Source organism: Mobula hypostoma, chromosome 17, assembly GCF_963921235.1.
Source record: "Mobula hypostoma chromosome 17, sMobHyp1.1, whole genome shotgun sequence".
NCBI classification, from domain to species: Eukaryota; Metazoa; Chordata; class Chondrichthyes; order Myliobatiformes; family Myliobatidae; genus Mobula; species Mobula hypostoma.
In genome coordinates, this window is record NC_086113.1 from 2,075,477 (window position 1) to 2,092,502 (window position 17,026).

A 17,026-nucleotide genomic window follows, 5' to 3' on the forward strand; every position below is an offset into this window, starting at 1 on the left:
GGAAGTTACTGACGACTTCACAGACCCTTCAGATTTCTCAATCCTCCATCACTATCACCGGAGCGTTAATCAATTTAGTGCAGTATATTTTAATTTTGTAATTTATAGCAAGTTTTATGTGTTACAATCTACCAATGTTACAAAGTGAGACATTACAAGCCATTTCAGAGAGTGATAATCACACCTGATCACTGATTGCTGGGCCAGTGCTGATGTCATTGCTCTGGATTGCCATCTCTGGCAGTGATTCACCTTCCACTGGATCAGTGCGATCTTCCAGTGCCGCAGAAGAAGGAGTGTTGTCTGCAGGGCAGCACTTGGTACCACGATAGCAACAGACTGTCTGAATATCAATGCAGAGAGGGCCATTAGGACGACATGGTAAGATGGGTTAAGCCTACTGCTTTGCTTCAGGACCAGCAAGTACAACTGAGGCAGACTAAGCCTAACATCTGTCCAATGTGAGATCCCCACATAATTATGACTTTTAAAGTTGCAAATATAAGTCAAGATAGTCACTGTATCTGGTGTTGCTGATATACAACATATTAAAAATCAGGAATTTTCAGAATGCACCGTTTGTATCAGTGATTCTGACTTTGACTTACCGAAGGATGTGGGCAGCAAGTCCAATGTCCGCTGTCTGTCTTACAGCACAGATAGTAATCTGGACAGTGATACAGGTGATCACACCTAACTATTGAACTGTTACTGCCGACACGACTGCTCTCAGCTCCTGACTTCATTTCAGGAACCTGGGCTTCGGATAGGCGGCTGAAACCATCCTGTGTGCAGGAGAAAGTACAAAGGTGAGGCCTCTCAGAGGGAGTATGGGAGACAGCACTGCAGAACGCAGTGAAATCAGGTCAAAATAGCTCACAACGTTGGCGTTAGGTGATTTTTATTCAGATTTGCAGGAGGGAATCAGAACTGGAAATATTCTGGTTGATAAACATCTGTAGGTGCCCAGTGGTGAATGTCCTGACTGGCTGCATCACAGCCTGGTATGGAAACACCAATGCCCTAGATTGGAAAAGCTTTGAAAAAATGGTATGCCATTTCTCACTGTTATCATCAGGTGGGAGGTACAGAAGCCTGAAGGCACACACTCAGCGATTCAGGAACAGGTTCTTCCCCTCTGCCATCTGATTCCTAAATAGACAATGAACCCGTGAACATCAGCTCACTTTTTAAATACATATTATTTCTGTTTTTACATGATTGTTAATCTATTCAATGTACATACACTGTAAATGATTTATTTATTTTTCTCTCTCTTCTAGATTATGTATTACATTGAACTGGTGCTGCTCAGTTAACAAATTTCACAACACCTGCCGGTGATAATAAATCTGATTCCGGTCCTGGATGCAGCGTCATCCCTCCTGGGTAAAACCTCCCCGCCACTGAGCACAGCTGCATGGAGACGTGCCACTAGCAAGTACCATCAGCCATCAACCAGACCCACCATTCGGACCTCACTCTCTGCTCTCTGCTGCCATTGGGATGGAGGTGTAAGGGCTCAGGACCTACACCACTTGATTCAAGACTAGTTCATCCCCCTCAACCATCAGACCCCTGAACCAGCGAGAAAAACTTCACTTACTTCAACACGTACCAATTCCAGAACCCACGGACTTCCTTTCAAAGACTCTATAACTCATGTTGTGAGTGTTTAGAGAAATAACACTCACAACATGAGACATAGAGTCATTGAAAGTAAGTCCATGGGTTCTGGAATTAGTATGTGTTGAAGTGAGTGAAGTTTTTCAATGTACGTACGTTTGCATTTTTTGTGTTTGCACAGTTGTTTTATTTTGCACATTGCTTCTTTGTCAGTCTTTGTGTGTAATTTTTCCATCGGCTCTACTGTATTGCTTTGTTCTACTGTGGATGCCTGCAAGAAGATGAATCTCTATGGTATGTGGTGACATTTATGTACTTTGATAGTAACCGTACTTTCAACTTCTGATATTTTGAACTTTGAGCAAGCAAGCCTGTTGAACGTGAATAGGATAGGGTGAGCACTGGAGCTTCATTCTGATCCAGTCCTCACAAATTTTATCATTTTTGCAAAGACACAGGAAATGCAAATTTAAAAAGTAGGGAAAAGCTGGGAAGTCTCAGCTTGTCACACACGAAACTCAGATCTAAACAGTCTCTGCGCTGACCCCATCACCCAAAACTGGGTGGCAGGGTGGAGATACATCTCCTCCAAAGGAGGTATAAGGCACTCCTTCCCTCCGCAAGCCAGCAAGTTATCCTTGGGCAAGTTTTAGCACCTGCTTAGACACCCAATCAGGGTCATGTGAAGCCACGGGAGGAGGGAGTGCATGGTTGTATGAGCAGCTGGTGCATATCACAAGTCCTGTTTCAGTGACCACTGACACCAGGCAGGCAATCTCTGAAGAATATTGAGAGATATGGGGTCACCCGTCTTGTAAAGACAGTGGCCAGAAGGCAGCAATCGCAAACCACTGCTGCAGCAAAACTTTGCCGCGAACAATCATGGTCATGGAAAGACCATGATCACTCACATCATATGACATGATCACCCAGGACATGCCCTCTTCTCATTGCTACCATCAGGAAGGAGGTACAGAAGCCTGAAGACCCACAATCAACAATTCAGGAACAGCTTCTTCCCTCTACTTTCAGATTTCTGAATAGAAAATGAACCCATGTACACTACCTCACAAGTTTTCTTCTGTTTTGTTCTCATTTTAGCACTACTAATTTCATATGCTTATATATCTCTTATTGTAATTTATAGTTTTATTATTATATATTGTGTTGTACTGCTGCTGCAAAACAATAAATTTCATAACATACTTTATACTTTATTGTCGCCAAACAATTGATACTAGAATGTACAATCATCACAGCGATATTTGATTCTGTGCTTCGCACTCCCTGGATTACAAATATTAAATATTAAAGATATTAAAAATAGCTAAAATTAGTAAATATTAAAAATTTAAATTATAAATCATAAATATAAAATAGAAAAATGGAAAGTAAGGTAGTGCAGAAATACCGAGAGGCAGGTCCGGATATTTGGAGGGTACGGCCCAGATCCGGGTCAGGATCCGTTCAGCAGTCTTATCACAGTTGGAAAGAAGCTGTTCCCAAATCTGGCCGTACGAGTCTTCAAGCTCCTGAACCTTCTCCTGGAGGGAAGAGGGACGAAAAGTGTGTTGGCTGGGTGGGTCGTGTCCTTGATTATCCTGGCAGCACTGCTCCGACAGCGTGCGGTGTGAAGTGAGTCCACGGACGGAAGATTGGTTTGTGTGATGTGCTGCGCCGTGTTCACAATCTTCTGCAGCTTCTTTCGGTCTTGGACAGGACAACTTCCAAACCAGGTTGTGATGCATCCTAGAAGAATGCTTTCTACGGTGCATCTATAAAAATTATTAAGGGTTTTAGGGGACAGGCCAAATTTTTTTAGTTTTCTCATATGCCGGTGATATTAAATCTGATTCCGAACACGTTTCCTAAGCTGCTGAGTGTTCCCAACAAATTTGGTTCATTTCAAATTTCCAGCATCTGAATTTTTTCTTGATCTTCATTTAGAGTAATTGCAGATTTTCAAAGATCAAAATACACATATGTCACCACATATAATGATGAGATTTGTCTCCTTGTAATTCTCAAGTTTCTGCAGACCCTATTGGTCTTCATTAACCAGAGGACTGAGCTCCAAGCTGAGAGGTGATGTTGCAGCTTCTATAACACCCGGCTTAATCCACCCTTGGAGTATTGTATTCAGTTCTGGTAGCCTCGTTATAGGAAGCATGTGGAAGCTTTAGAGAGGGTGCAGAAGAGATTTCCAGGATGCTGCCTGGATTGGAGAGCGCAGACATCCCACCCTGCAAAAACTCATTTCAGGGAGGTAGCACCATCAATTTGCGGGAGACTTCCGGGAGAGGTGGGATGTCTGCAATAGAGTAGCTCCTTAGCAGCTGGCCAGCTAGTTTAAATAACGTTAGCTATGTTAATGAACGAATGACACCTGTTAAACTCACCTCAACATGTCTTTTACAGTCTTAACCCACCATGGGCAATATAAGTTATTGTTGCAAACAGTGCAGTGAGCAACACTGACATTATTTTTGACCCCTATTAGGCAGGGGTACACTTTAGCGTAGTCTGGGGTGACGTACATTTTATATTTTCTTTTTCTGGAACACTCTGCCATAGCGCACGCTCGCTCTCTCTCTCTCTCTCACACGTACTTGCTCGTTCTCTCTCGCGCTCGCTCTCTCTCTCGTGGTCGCGCTTGCTCTCTCTAGCACGCTCTCTCGCTCTCTTGCTCTCTCTCTCGTGGTCGCTCTCACGCTCTCACGTTCTTACTTGTTCTTTCTCTCTCTCACTCTCGCGCACTCTCGCTCGCTTGCTCTCAAAAAAAATGATTTCCGGGACATTGTATATAATTTGCGGGCATCAGGGAGCCACTATTAACATGCGGGAGACTCCCGGAACTTCCGGGAGCGGTGGGATGTCTGAGAGCGTGTCTTATGAGAATAGGTTGAGTGAGTTAGGGCTTTTCTCTTTGGAGTGAAGGAGGATGAGAGGTGACTGGATAGAGTTGTACAAGATGATAAGAGGCATAGATTGAGTACACAGCCAGAGATTTTTACCCAGGGTAGAAATAGCTAATACTAGGAGGCATAATTTTAAGGTGATTGGAGGAAAGCACAGGGGGGATATGAGAGAGATTTTTTTTAAACACAGATAATGTTAGTTGCATGGAATGGGCTGTCAGGGGAGGTGGTAAAGACAGATACATAAGGGACATTTAAGAGAATCTTAGATCGGCACATGAATGAAAGAAAAATGGAGGACTAAGTGGGAGGGAAGAGTCAGATTAATCTTAGAGTAGCTGAAAAGGTTGGCACAATATCATGGGCTGAAGGTCCTGTACTGTGTTGAAATGTTCTATGTTTATTAATCCCTCACAACCTGTTTGTTATGATCCAGGAAAAACCTTGAATGAATACTAAGATGACAAGAGTTACCTGATGAACTTCCAGAGCGTGTCATTCAGGAGAACTAGAGTGAGATGGATTCCCAGAGGCTGACATTTGCTGAGGGCGTGTTGTTATGACAACACTCAGCCAGATTTTCAGTCTCCCTCCTGAACACTGATTCATCACCACCTTTGGTTCGGCCTATGACGGCGGTGTTGTCAGCAAACTTCAATATGACATTGGAGATGTGCTTAACCTCACAGTCACGAGCGTAAAGTGAGTCAAGCAGGGCTAAGTTGATGTACATGTGATACATAAATGAATCTGAATCTGAATCCTGGTCTGTTTCTAGTTCATTAAGTGGTGACCTTTGAACTATTATTAATAATACAGTGGAATTGTTGGCTGTGTTTAGTTTTAAATTGCTGTTGAGTTGGAGCTAATTATTAAACAGCACCGATTTGATGATGGACTTTTTTCAGGAGCTCCATAGCACATCACTGGAAAACCACATCATGGACCAGATCCGGATTGTCTTTCCAGGAGGGGTCTTTCCATTGTGGATAGAGAAACATACTGTAATCTTTATTAAAATTGGTAAGTTAAAGTCAGTGAATCATGCTTTTCATTACTTATATTCACGCATGCTATTTATACAATATGTAGCTGTAACATTAATAGGATTATATATTAGAAGTCTTGTTGCTTGTTATGCTCTGTGTTGCTTATTGAGCGTGGTGGATACTATATTCGCACTGGAATGTGTGACAATACTTACGGGCTGCTCCAACCACAACCTGGAGGTGTTTGTTGTTAATACATTTCACTGTATGTTTCGATGGACATACAGTAAACGAAACTGAATCTGAGTCAGACTGGGGACTGGTCTGGAACGAAGCCAACTGCACTGTTTCTGTGGAGCCGTGCACGTCAGCATTTCACTTTGCTACAGTATGTGGAGTGTGATCAGCAATTTTAACTTCCTAAAAATATTGCATTGCTAGTGTTTTTATGCCTTTAGGGAAGTGGTATTGACAACATATTTAGTAAGGACTTCAGTAAATCACACAAATTCTGAAAGGTTAAACCAAAGTAACACACATGAACTGGAGACTGATTTTCAATACCTCTTCCACAGGGCAGCAGCCATAACCACCAGCTGGAAGTTTACAGCATGCTGAATCTTCCAGGCAAGAACTTCCATCTGGACATCTCAGGGTGGCAGACGCCAAGGCGGATAGGAGCACCACCTTTATCAGTGACCACATCTGAATGAAACCAAGACATTTACATTTCGGATGGTATTCATGTACCGCCGTCATAAAGTGAATAGAAACATTAATCACAAATTAGTATAAAGCCTTACCGATCTGTTTGTTTTTGTTTATTTAGAAATACAGTGCAGAACAGACACATCTGGCCCTTCAGGCTGCACCACCCAACAGACCACCATTTTAACCCTAGTCTAATCACAATGACCGATTATCCTACCAACCAGTATGTCTTTGGATCGTGGGAGGAAACAGGAGCACCCGGAGGAAATCTACCACCACGGGAGTGATGGCAACTGAAGCTGGTTCACTGGTATCGTAAAGTGCTGTGCTAACCACTATGCTATTACGTCTTAGACTCCCCCACCACTGGAAACATCCTCTCCAAGTCAAGGCCTTTTAATATTTGATAGGTTTTCAATGAGATCCCACCACCCCCAATTCTTCTGAATTCCAGTGAGTAGAGGCCCAGAGCCATCAAACACTCTTCATATGATAAGCCATTCAATTCTGGAATCACTTTGTGAACCTCCTTTGAACACTCTCCAGTTTCAGCACGTCCTTTCTAAGATAAGGGGTCCAAACCTGCTCACAATACTCCAAGTGAGGCCTCACCAGCACTTTATAAAGTCGCAACATTAATCCTTGCTTTTATATTCTAGTCCTCCAGAAATGAATGCTAACATTGCATTGGCCATTCTCACCACTGACTCAACCTGCAAATTAATCTTTAGGAAATCCTGCATGAGGACTCCCAAGTCCCTTTGTGCCTCAGATTTTTGAATTTTCTCTCCAATTAGAAAATAGTCTACCCTTTTATTTCTTCTACCAAAGTGTATGACCATACACTTCTCGACACTGTGTTGCATCTGCCACTTGTTTCTCCATTCTCCTAATCTGTCTAAGTCCTTCAGTAGCCTCTCTACTTCCTCAACACTACTTGTCCCTCCACCTATCTTTATATCATCTGCAAACTTGGGCACGCAGCTTTCAATTCCATAATCCAGATCACTGACATATAGTGTAAAAAGAAGTGGTCCCAATACAGACATCTGTGGAACACTACTAGTCACCGGCAGCCAACCAGAAAACACTCCTTTTATTCCCACTCTTTGCCTCCTGCCAGACAGCCACTGCTCTAGCCATACTAGTACATTTCCTGTGATACCATGGGGCCTTAACTTGTTAAGCAAGATTTTCCCTTGAGGAGACCATGCTAACTACAGACTATTTTATCATGTGCCTCCAGGTACCCCAAAATTACATCCTTAACAATCGACTCCGACATCTTCCCAACCACCGAGGTCAGACAAACTGGCCTATAATTTCTTTTCTTCCACCTCTCTCCCTTCTTAAAGATTGGAGTGACATTTGTAATTTTCCAGTCCTCCAGAACCATGCCAGAATCCATTACTAATGCCTCCACAATCTCTTCAGCTACCTCCTTCAGAACCCTGGTCCAGGTGACTTATCTAACTCAGACCTTTCAGTATCTCAAAGACCTTCTCCCTAGTAATGGCAGCTTCACACACTTCTGCCCCATGACACTCTTGAACCTCTAACATACTGTTAGTGTTTTTCACAGTGAAGATGGATGCAAAATACTTATTCAACTTATCTGCCATTCCCTTGTCCCCCATTACTACCACTCTAGCATCATTTTCCAGCGGTCTGATATCCACTCTCACCTCCCTTTCACTCTTTAAATATCTGAAAAAACTTTTGGTATTGTCTTTAATACTATGGACTAGTTTACATTCATATTCCATCTTTTCCTTCTTTGTGCCTTTTTAGTTGCATTCTGTTGATTTTTAAAAGCTTCCCAATGCTCTAACTTCCCACTAATTTTTGCTCTATTATATGCCCTCACTTTGGCTTTCGTGTAGGCTTTGAATTCTCTTGTCACAATTGCATCATCCTGCTGTTAGAATACTTCTTCTTTGGGGTGTATATATTCTACACCTTCCAGAAATTCCAGCCATTGCTGCTCTGTCATCATCTTTATTAGTGTTTTCTTCCAATCAATTTCTACCACCTCCTGTCTCATGCCTTTACTCCACTGGAATACTGATACATCTGAAAGCTTCTCCTTCTCAAATTGCAGGGTGAATTCTATCATGTTATAATCACTTACCCAGAAGGGTTCCTTTGCCTTAAGCTCCCTACTCAATTCCAGCTCATTGCAGAACACCCAGTCCAGAATAACTGATTCCCTCGTAGGCCCTACCACAAGTTACCATAAAAATCCATCTCATAGACATCCTACAAATTCCCCTTCTTGGAGTTCAGCACCAGCCTAATTTTCCCAATCTATCTGCGTATTAAAATTCTCCATGAGAATCATAGCATTGCCCTTCTGACATGAATTTTCTATCTCTGGCTGTAGTTTGTAAACCACACCTTTGCTATGGTTTGGAGGTCTGTATATAATTCTCATCAGATTCCTTTTATCCTTGCAGTTCCTTAACTCTATTCACAATGATGCTACACCTTTCCAATGTTACGTCACCTCTTCTTAATGATTTGATTTCAGTTTTTACTAACAGAGCCACCCCACCCCCCTCCTCTGCCTACCTGCCCATCCTTTCGATACAATGTGTATCCTTGGACATTAACCTCCCAGCTGTAATCTTCCTTCAGCTATGCCTACAACATCGTATCTGTCAATCTGTAATTGCGCTACAAGTTCACCTAATTCTGTATACTGCACAGATTCAGATGCGAGACCTTCAGTCCTGCATTCATCACCCTATTCAACTTTGCCCCCTTTTACACTGCAATGCATTCTGTTGACTGCAATTTGTCCTATCATCAGCTAATAATAGTAATCAGCTGGTAATGCAGAGAGATAGCTAGCATTTTCACTACACACTGCCTTTGTTTGTAAATCAAGTGCCTCTTCCTCAGCACCACCACCAGCTCCCATCCCCCTGCCAAATAAGTTTAAACCTTCCTGAATCACTCTAGCAAACCTACCCACAAGGATCACACACGAAATGCTGGTGAACGCAGCAGGCCAGGCAGCATCTATTGGAAGAGATACTGTCGACGTTTCAGGCCAAGACCCTTCGTCAGGACTAACTGAAGGAAGAGCTAGTAAGAGATTTGAAAGTGGGAGGGGGAGGGGGAGATCCAAAATCATAGGAGAAGACAGGAGGGGGAGGGATGGAGCCAAGAGCTGGACAGGTGATAGGCAAAAGGGATATGAGTGGATCATGGGACAGGAGACCCAGGGAGAAAGAAAAGGGGGAGGGGAGCCTAGAGGAAGATGGACAGCAGGCAAGGAGTTATTGTGAGAGGGACAGAGAGAGAGAGAAAAAAAAAAGATAATAAATAAATAAATAAATAAATAAGGGATGGGGTAAGAAGGGGAGGAGGGGCATTAACAGAAGTTAGAGAAGTCAATGTTCATGCCATCAGGTTGGAGGCTACCCAGCCAGAATATAAGGTGTTGTTCCTCCAACCTGAGTGTGGCTTCATCTTTACAGTAGAGGTGGCCGTGGATAGACATATCAGAATGGCAATGGGACGTGGAATTAAAATGTGTGGCCACTGGGAGATCCTGCTTTCTCTGGCGGACAGAGCGTAGGTGTTCAGCAAAGCGGTCTCCCAGCCTGTGTCGGGTCTCGCCAATATATAGAAGGCCGCATCGGGATCACCATACACAACCGACTCACAGGTGAAGTGTTGCCTCACCTGGAAGGACTGTCTGGGGCCCTGAATGGTGGTAAGGGAGGAAGTGTAAGGGCATGTGTAGCATTTGTTCCGCTTACAAGGATAAGTGCCAGGAGGGAGATCAGTGGGGAGGGATGGGGGGGGACGAATGGACAAGGGAGTCGTGTAGGGAGCGATTCCTGCGGAAAGCGGGGGGGGGGAGGGAAAGATGTGCTTAGTGGTGGGATCCCGTTGGAGGTGGCGGAAGTTACGGGGAATAATATGTTGGACCCGGAGGCTGGTGGGGTGGCAGGTGAGGACCAGGGGAACCCTATTGTTAGTGGGGCGGCGGGAGGATGGAGTGAGAGCAGATGTGCGTGAACTGGGGGAGATGCGTTTGAGAGCAGAGTTGATAGTGGAGGAAGGGAAGCCCCTTTCTTTAAAAAAGGAGGACATCTCCCTCGTCCTGGAATGAAACGCCTCATCCTGAGAGCAGATGCGGCGGAGACGGAGGAATTGCGAGAAGGGGATGGCATTTTTGCAAGAGACAGGGTGAGAAGAGGAATAGTCCAGGTAGCTGTGAGAGTCAGTAGGCTTATAGTAGATATCAGTGGATAAGCTGTCTCCAGAGACAGAGACAGAAAGATCTAGAAAGGGAAGGGAGGTGTCGGAAATGGACCAGGTAAACTTGAGGGCAAGGTGAAAGTTGGAGGCAAAGTTCATGAAGTCAACGAGCTCAGCATGCGTGCAGGAAGCAGCGCCAATGCAGTCGTCGATGTAGCGAAGGAAAAGTGGGGGACAAATACCAGTATAGGCTTGGAACATGGATTGTTCCACAAAGCCAACAAAAAGGCAGGCATAGCTGGGACCCATATGGGTGCCCATGGCTACACCCTTAGTTTAGAGCAAGTGTGAGGAGTCAAAGGAGAACATCTGCTCTCACCCCATCCTCCTGCCACCCCACTAGGGATAGGGTTCCCCTTGTCCTCACCTACCACCCCACCAGCCTCCGGGTCCAACATATAATTCTCCGTAACTTCCGCCACTTTCAAATCTCTTACTATCTCTTCTTTCAGTTATTCCTGACAAAGGGTCCTGGCCCGAAACATCAACTGTAACTCTTCCTATAGATGCTGCCTGGCCTGCTGCGCTCACCAGCACTTTTTGTGTGTGTTGCTTGAATTTCCAGCATCTGCAGATTTCCTCACGTTTGCTACCCACAAGGATATTTATCCCCCTCGGGTTCAGATGCAACCCGTTCCTTTTGTTCAGGCTGTACATCTCCCAGAAGAGATCCCAAGGATCCAGAAATCTGAACCCATGCCTCCTGCCCCAGTTCCTCAGCCACATATTCATCTACCAGATCATCCTATTCTTACCCTCTTACCTAAAATGGATGGTAGAAAAATGATGGATTATGTTGGATTGATCTTAGAGCAGGTTAAAAGTGCTGGCTCAGCATTGTGGCCAAAGGGCCTGTACTGTGATGTAATGTTCTATATTCAGTTGTTCTTAGTACTTAATCCATATAGCCTTTTCTCTCTAGAATGCATCCACTTGGTCTTTTTAAATCTCATTTACAAAACTCCAAATTCTCACGTAGGAGACAGGAAATCCCATTAGCTCCCCAAGGCCCAGGACCTCTGATTATCGGTGCGGTGAAGGGCCTCGGGGCTAAACCCAAGGGAAATTGCCCACAAGGTCAACACACAAAATGCTGGAGGAACTCAGCAGGCCAGGCAGCATCTATGGAGAGCAATAAACAGTCGATGTTTCAGGTGAGGGGAAGAGGGGATGAAGTGACAGGTGAAAGAGGTAAAGGGCTAAAGCAGAAGGAATGTAAGGTCCTCGGGGCTCAGCTTCTCACTTCATTCCCACCCCACACCCACCTTCTGCCTCACCTGGTCTCACCTCTCACCTGCCGGTTTATATTTGGTGTGTTGTGTGTGTGTTACTCTGGATTTCCAGCACCTGCAGAATCTCCTGTGCTTACAAATTCTTTCTTCTTCAGCCCTTTATCTTTTCCATCTATCACTTCCCTATTTCTCACTTCATCCCCCTCTACCACCCACCCACCTTCCGTCTCACCTGGTCTCGCTTATCACCTGCCAGTTTGTATTTTGTGCATTTTTTTCTGTGTTGCTTTGAATTTCAAGCACCTACAGAATCTCTTGTGTTTATGAATTTCCCACGAGATCCAACATGTAGGGGATTTCCACCGTTCAGCCACAGAATGCCAATGCCCAGCACTTTCTGTTGAGAAACTCTCAAACAAACCAAGGTAGGAGATGTTTCAAGCCACAGAGCTTTGCTCTATAGCACGAGTTTCTGCGTGCAGGAGCAGAACAGTCTGCTCGAGAAACTCAGTGCTGGACAGTATCCGTGGAAACAGACAGATGCTCAACAGTTAGGTTCTGATGCAGCCTTTCAACACAAAAGGCTGACATTTCCTTTCCCCAACACAGAGGCTGCTCTGTACTGTGCTGTTAAAGATTCACGGAGCACTACAGCACAGAAACAGGCCATTCTGCCCATCTGCTCCATACTGTTATTCTGCCTAGTCCCATTGACCTGCAGCAGGACCATAGCTCTCCATACCAACCCCACTGTTCCTATTCAAATTTCTCTTCAATGTTGAAATCAAATCCACATCCACCACTTCTGCTGACAGCTTGTTCCACATTCACAACCCCCTGAGTGAAGTACCCCTTCAGATTGCCCTTATACATTTCATTTTTCACCCTTACCCCCTGACCTCTAGTTGTAGTCTCACCAACCTCAGTGGAAAAAGCCTGTTTGTATTTACCCTATCCATACCCCTCATAATTTTGTATACCTCTATCAAATCACCCCTCAGTCTTCTACATTCCAAGGAATAAAGTCCTAACCTTTTCAATCTTTCTTTACAACTCAGATCCTCCAGACTCAGTGACATCCTTGTAAATTTTCTCTGTACTCTTTCAAACTTATTAACACCTTTCCTGTAGGTAAGTGACCAAAACTGCACACAATACTCCAAATTAGGTCTCATCGACATCTTATACAACTTCCACATAACATTCCTCTCCTGTACTGAATACTTTCAGTTATGAAGTGTCAAAAGCTTTCTTTACGATCCAATCTACCTGTGACGCCACTTTCAATAAAGTATGGTCCTGTATCCCCAGATCCCCCTGTTCTACCACACTCCTCAGTGCCCTACCGTTCACTGTGTAAGACCTACCCTGGATGGTCCTATCGAAGAGCAACACTTGGCTGCATTAAAAATTCCATCGGCCATTGGTCTGTGATCTCACTACAAATTTGTTCCTCTAAATCCCTTGGATTATTGGGTGGTCTGTAATATAGCCATACGAACATCGAATCATAGCATCATAGAAATCTACAGCACATTACAGGCCGTTCAGCCCACAATGTTGTGCTGACCATGTAACCTACTCTAGAAGCTGCCTAGAATTTCCCTACTGCATAGCCTCTATTTTTCCTGAGCTCCATGCACCTAACTAAGAGCCTCTTAAAAGCCCTATTGTATCCGCCTCCACCACCGTCGCTGGCAGTGCAATCCACACACCCACCACTCTGTGTAAAAAAAAAACTCCTTCTAATATCCCCCTTGTACCTACTTCCAAGCACCTTAAAACTGTGTTAGCCATTTTAGCCCTGGGAAACAGCCTCTGGCTATCCAAACGATCAATGCCTCTCATCATCTTATACACCTCTACCAGATCACCTCTCATCCTTCGTTGCTCCAAGGAGAAAAGGCCAAGTTCACTCAACCTGTTCTCATGAGGCATGCTCCCCAATCCAGGCAATATCCTTGTAAATCTCCTCCGTACTCTCTCTATAGTTTCCACATCCTTCCTGTAGTGAGGTGGCCAGAACTGAACACAGTACTCCAAGTGGGGTCTAATTAAGGTCTCATATAGCTGTAACATCACCTTACGGTTCTTGAACTCAATCCCACGGTTAATGAAGGCCATCACACCATATACCTTCTTAACAACACTGTCAACCTGTGCAGCAGCTTTGAGTGTCCTATGGAGAGGCACCTCAAGATCTCGTTGATCCTCCACCTAGGTCATACCGTTCTTATTTCTCAGTTCCACCCATAACTCCTCACTAGATGAGTTAACCAGGCAGTCCTGACTGAATACTGATGTGATACTTTCCCTGACTAGTAACGCTACCCTTCCCACTCTGTCGCATCTAAAACAACAGAACCCCAGAATACCAAGCTGCCAGTCTTGCCCCTCCTGCAACCAAGCCTCACTGTTGGCTGCAATGTATCATAATTCCAGGTGTTGGTCCATGCCCTGAGCTCATCCACCCTGCCTACAATACTTCCCGCGTTGAAATATGTGCAGCTCAGGACATTAGTCAAACCATGCTCAAGCTTATGATTCCTGACTTAGGCTCAGATCTTCAGAATATCTGTCTCCACAACCTCTCCACCTAACCGTTCCGGCACGCCGGTTCCCGTCCCCCTGCAGCACGAGTATAATCCACACCATGCAACATTAGCAAGCCCTCCCTCTTACACCAACCCCTTAACCACGTGTTAAACTCTATAATCTTCCTAGATCAGACCTCATTAGCATGTGGCATGGGCAGCAACTGATGTTCTCTGTATTATTTTAATTTGCACAATTTGTCTTGTTTTTACACATTGCTTATTTCTCGGTCTTTGTTTATATATAGCTTTCATAAATTCTATTGTAATCTTTATCTTTCCTGTAAAGGCCTGCAAGAAATTTATGTCAGGGTTTGGTATGGTAGCATATATGAACTTTGATAAAAAGTTTACTTTGAACTTTGAGCTTTAATCAAATTTATCCACCTACAGGGTTACGGGGAGAAGGCAGGAGAATGAGGTTGAGAGGGATCGAATGACAGTGCAGACTTGATGGGCTGAATGGCCTAATTCTGCTCCTATGTCTTACGGTCTTACATTCACGGTGCCCTCTTAGCTTTATTCCCAAGGTTGCATCGGATTCCTGATCCATGACATCCTCGATCCAATTTCACTTCCTATTTTATTCCACAAGTTCCTAGTTCCTCCTCCAGATCACAATGAGTGTTCCAGCTACGAATGAAGAAGTCCTACATAACACAACCCCACAGTTCCACAGTGCAGTTGCTGCAAAATCTCTACCTCTGGTTCATCTGAAACCTCAAGCAAGAAACCGCCACCAGTTTACGAGTTTACAAATCCATCTCTCCAAATCAGTTCTTTCAGTACTTTTCCTTTCCAGTTTTACTGAACCATAAATGTAAGTGTTCCGCTTTATTTTTGGAATAGGCAGAGCTGTGATGTCATCAGAATCAGGTTTGTTGTCACTGACATACAGTATTGTGCAAAAGTCTGTGTTTATAGCTTGGGTGCCATAGGCTTTCACACAGGACTGCAGTGACTTTATGTATTGCTCTGTACTGCTGCCGCAAAACAAAAAGACAAATTTCATGACATATGTGAGTGATGATAAACCTGATTCTGATCTGGGTCTGGGTCTCTACTGTGGACTGAGAGCAGGAAGGGGACAGGGAGGGGGGAAATCATGGTTGGGAACAGGGGAAGGGAGAGGGGAGGGAGTGGAAAGCTCCAGGGAGACATTCTGTAATGATCAATCAACCATTTGTTTGGAATCAAATGATTTTGCCTGGTTTCTCAGGGCAGGGTGTGTCTGCACCCACACCAACCCTCCCCTACCCCTGGCACTCCTTCTCTGCCATCTGTCTCACACCCCTCCCGCAGCACTCCACCCTCACCATTTCCAACATCCTTTGCTCCCGCCAGATTTACAAACTCGCTCCCCGCTCCATGTTGACAAATCCAGTACTGGGTAAAGGTCTTAGACACCTTGGCTCTATATACAGTCGACAGATGCCTGCTCTCCATTCTCTGGGCTCCCCTCCCATTTTCTTTCTCCCTTCTCCAACTCTGTATCCCTTTTGCCAATCAACTTTCCAGCTTTCCAGCTCTCAGCTCCATCCTTCCCCCTCCTGTCTTCTCCTATCATTTTGGATCTCCCCTCCCCCTCCCACTTTCAAATTTCTAACTAGCTCTTCTTTCAGTTAGTCCTGACGAAGGGTCTCAGCCGGAAACGTCGACTGTACCTCTTCCTAGAGATGCTGCCTGGCCTGCTGCGTTCACCAGCAACTTTGATGTGTGTTGTTGGAAGAGCTGTGTATCTCCCAAGACTCAGCCCTCCCTTAGTGCAGAGATCTCAGCTGAAGTATTCTGGCGTGACCTCTGAATCAAAGGGCTAAATGCCAGCTTTGCTCCTGTGTCTTATGATCTTATTCTGATTTTCTAAACAAAACCAGAATATTTCATAAATGTTATTCATCTGTACTTCATTGTTTTACACATTTTAATTTCATTGTCAGAAAACATTTTTATACAATTAAATAATTTAGCTGATGTGGACCTCACAGTAGCAGAAGATAATATACTAAACAACGTATTAAAATGCGTTCAACATTAACACTACATGCATCTTAACTCACAAGAGCTACCCACTTAAATGTGAAAGGAAGTTTTAATGGAAGTGAAGCATAATGAACACTTTACTCACTGTGATAGCTGATCCTTTTCCAAAGACTCTGCTGTACTGTCAGGTCCCCCTTTTAAAGCATCTGGAAGCTGGAGGTGGAGCCAGTGTTGATTTAAAAAAAACAAGCAATATTATTTAGGCAAAAGTGTTCTCATCTGACACTCATCAAAGAGGAAGGAATGCTTGAGTAATCTTGAGAAAGCCTTCAGAAAAGACCAGTGTCTTTGTGATCGAAATGATCTCTCGTGGAGCCAGAAATGAAAGGTGAATAAAGTTCAATGTTCCAAAGTACATTTATTATCAAAGTATGTACTTTATACAGTACTCAACCCTGACATCTGTCCTCCTGCAAGCAGCCATGAAACAAAGAAACATCATGGAAAGTATTTAAAGAAAATATCTAACACCCAAAACTGAAAAAAAAACTAATCACACAGACAGCAAAAAGTGAGCAAATAACACACAGGATATTAAACGTCAAAGTGCAGTCTCCGAAACAGTCCAAAAGCCAGTCACCCAGTCAGTTCAGGTTAGCAGTGTGTCGGTGACTGCAGGCCTTTGTCGCAGAGACGGCTCT

General features: G+C 44.2%; 1 protein-coding gene across 1 annotated transcript in view; it reads right to left on the reverse strand.

The window, feature by feature from the left end:
• The window catches only part of grna.1 (granulin a, tandem duplicate 1), a 43,265-nt gene extending 26,567 nt beyond the window's left edge, over window positions 1-16,698 (reverse strand). The window contains exons 1-4 of the mRNA XM_063069433.1: window positions 16,471-16,698; window positions 6,098-6,238; window positions 609-785; window positions 185-343 (exon numbers count right to left, since the gene is read on the reverse strand). Of these exons, the coding sequence (XP_062925503.1) occupies window positions 185-343; window positions 609-785; window positions 6,098-6,238 (477 nt within the window). The 5' untranslated portion in view covers window positions 16,471-16,698. The remainder of the gene's footprint in view (window positions 1-184; window positions 344-608; window positions 786-6,097; window positions 6,239-16,470) is intronic.
• Between the last annotated feature and the right edge of the window lie 328 nt (window positions 16,699-17,026).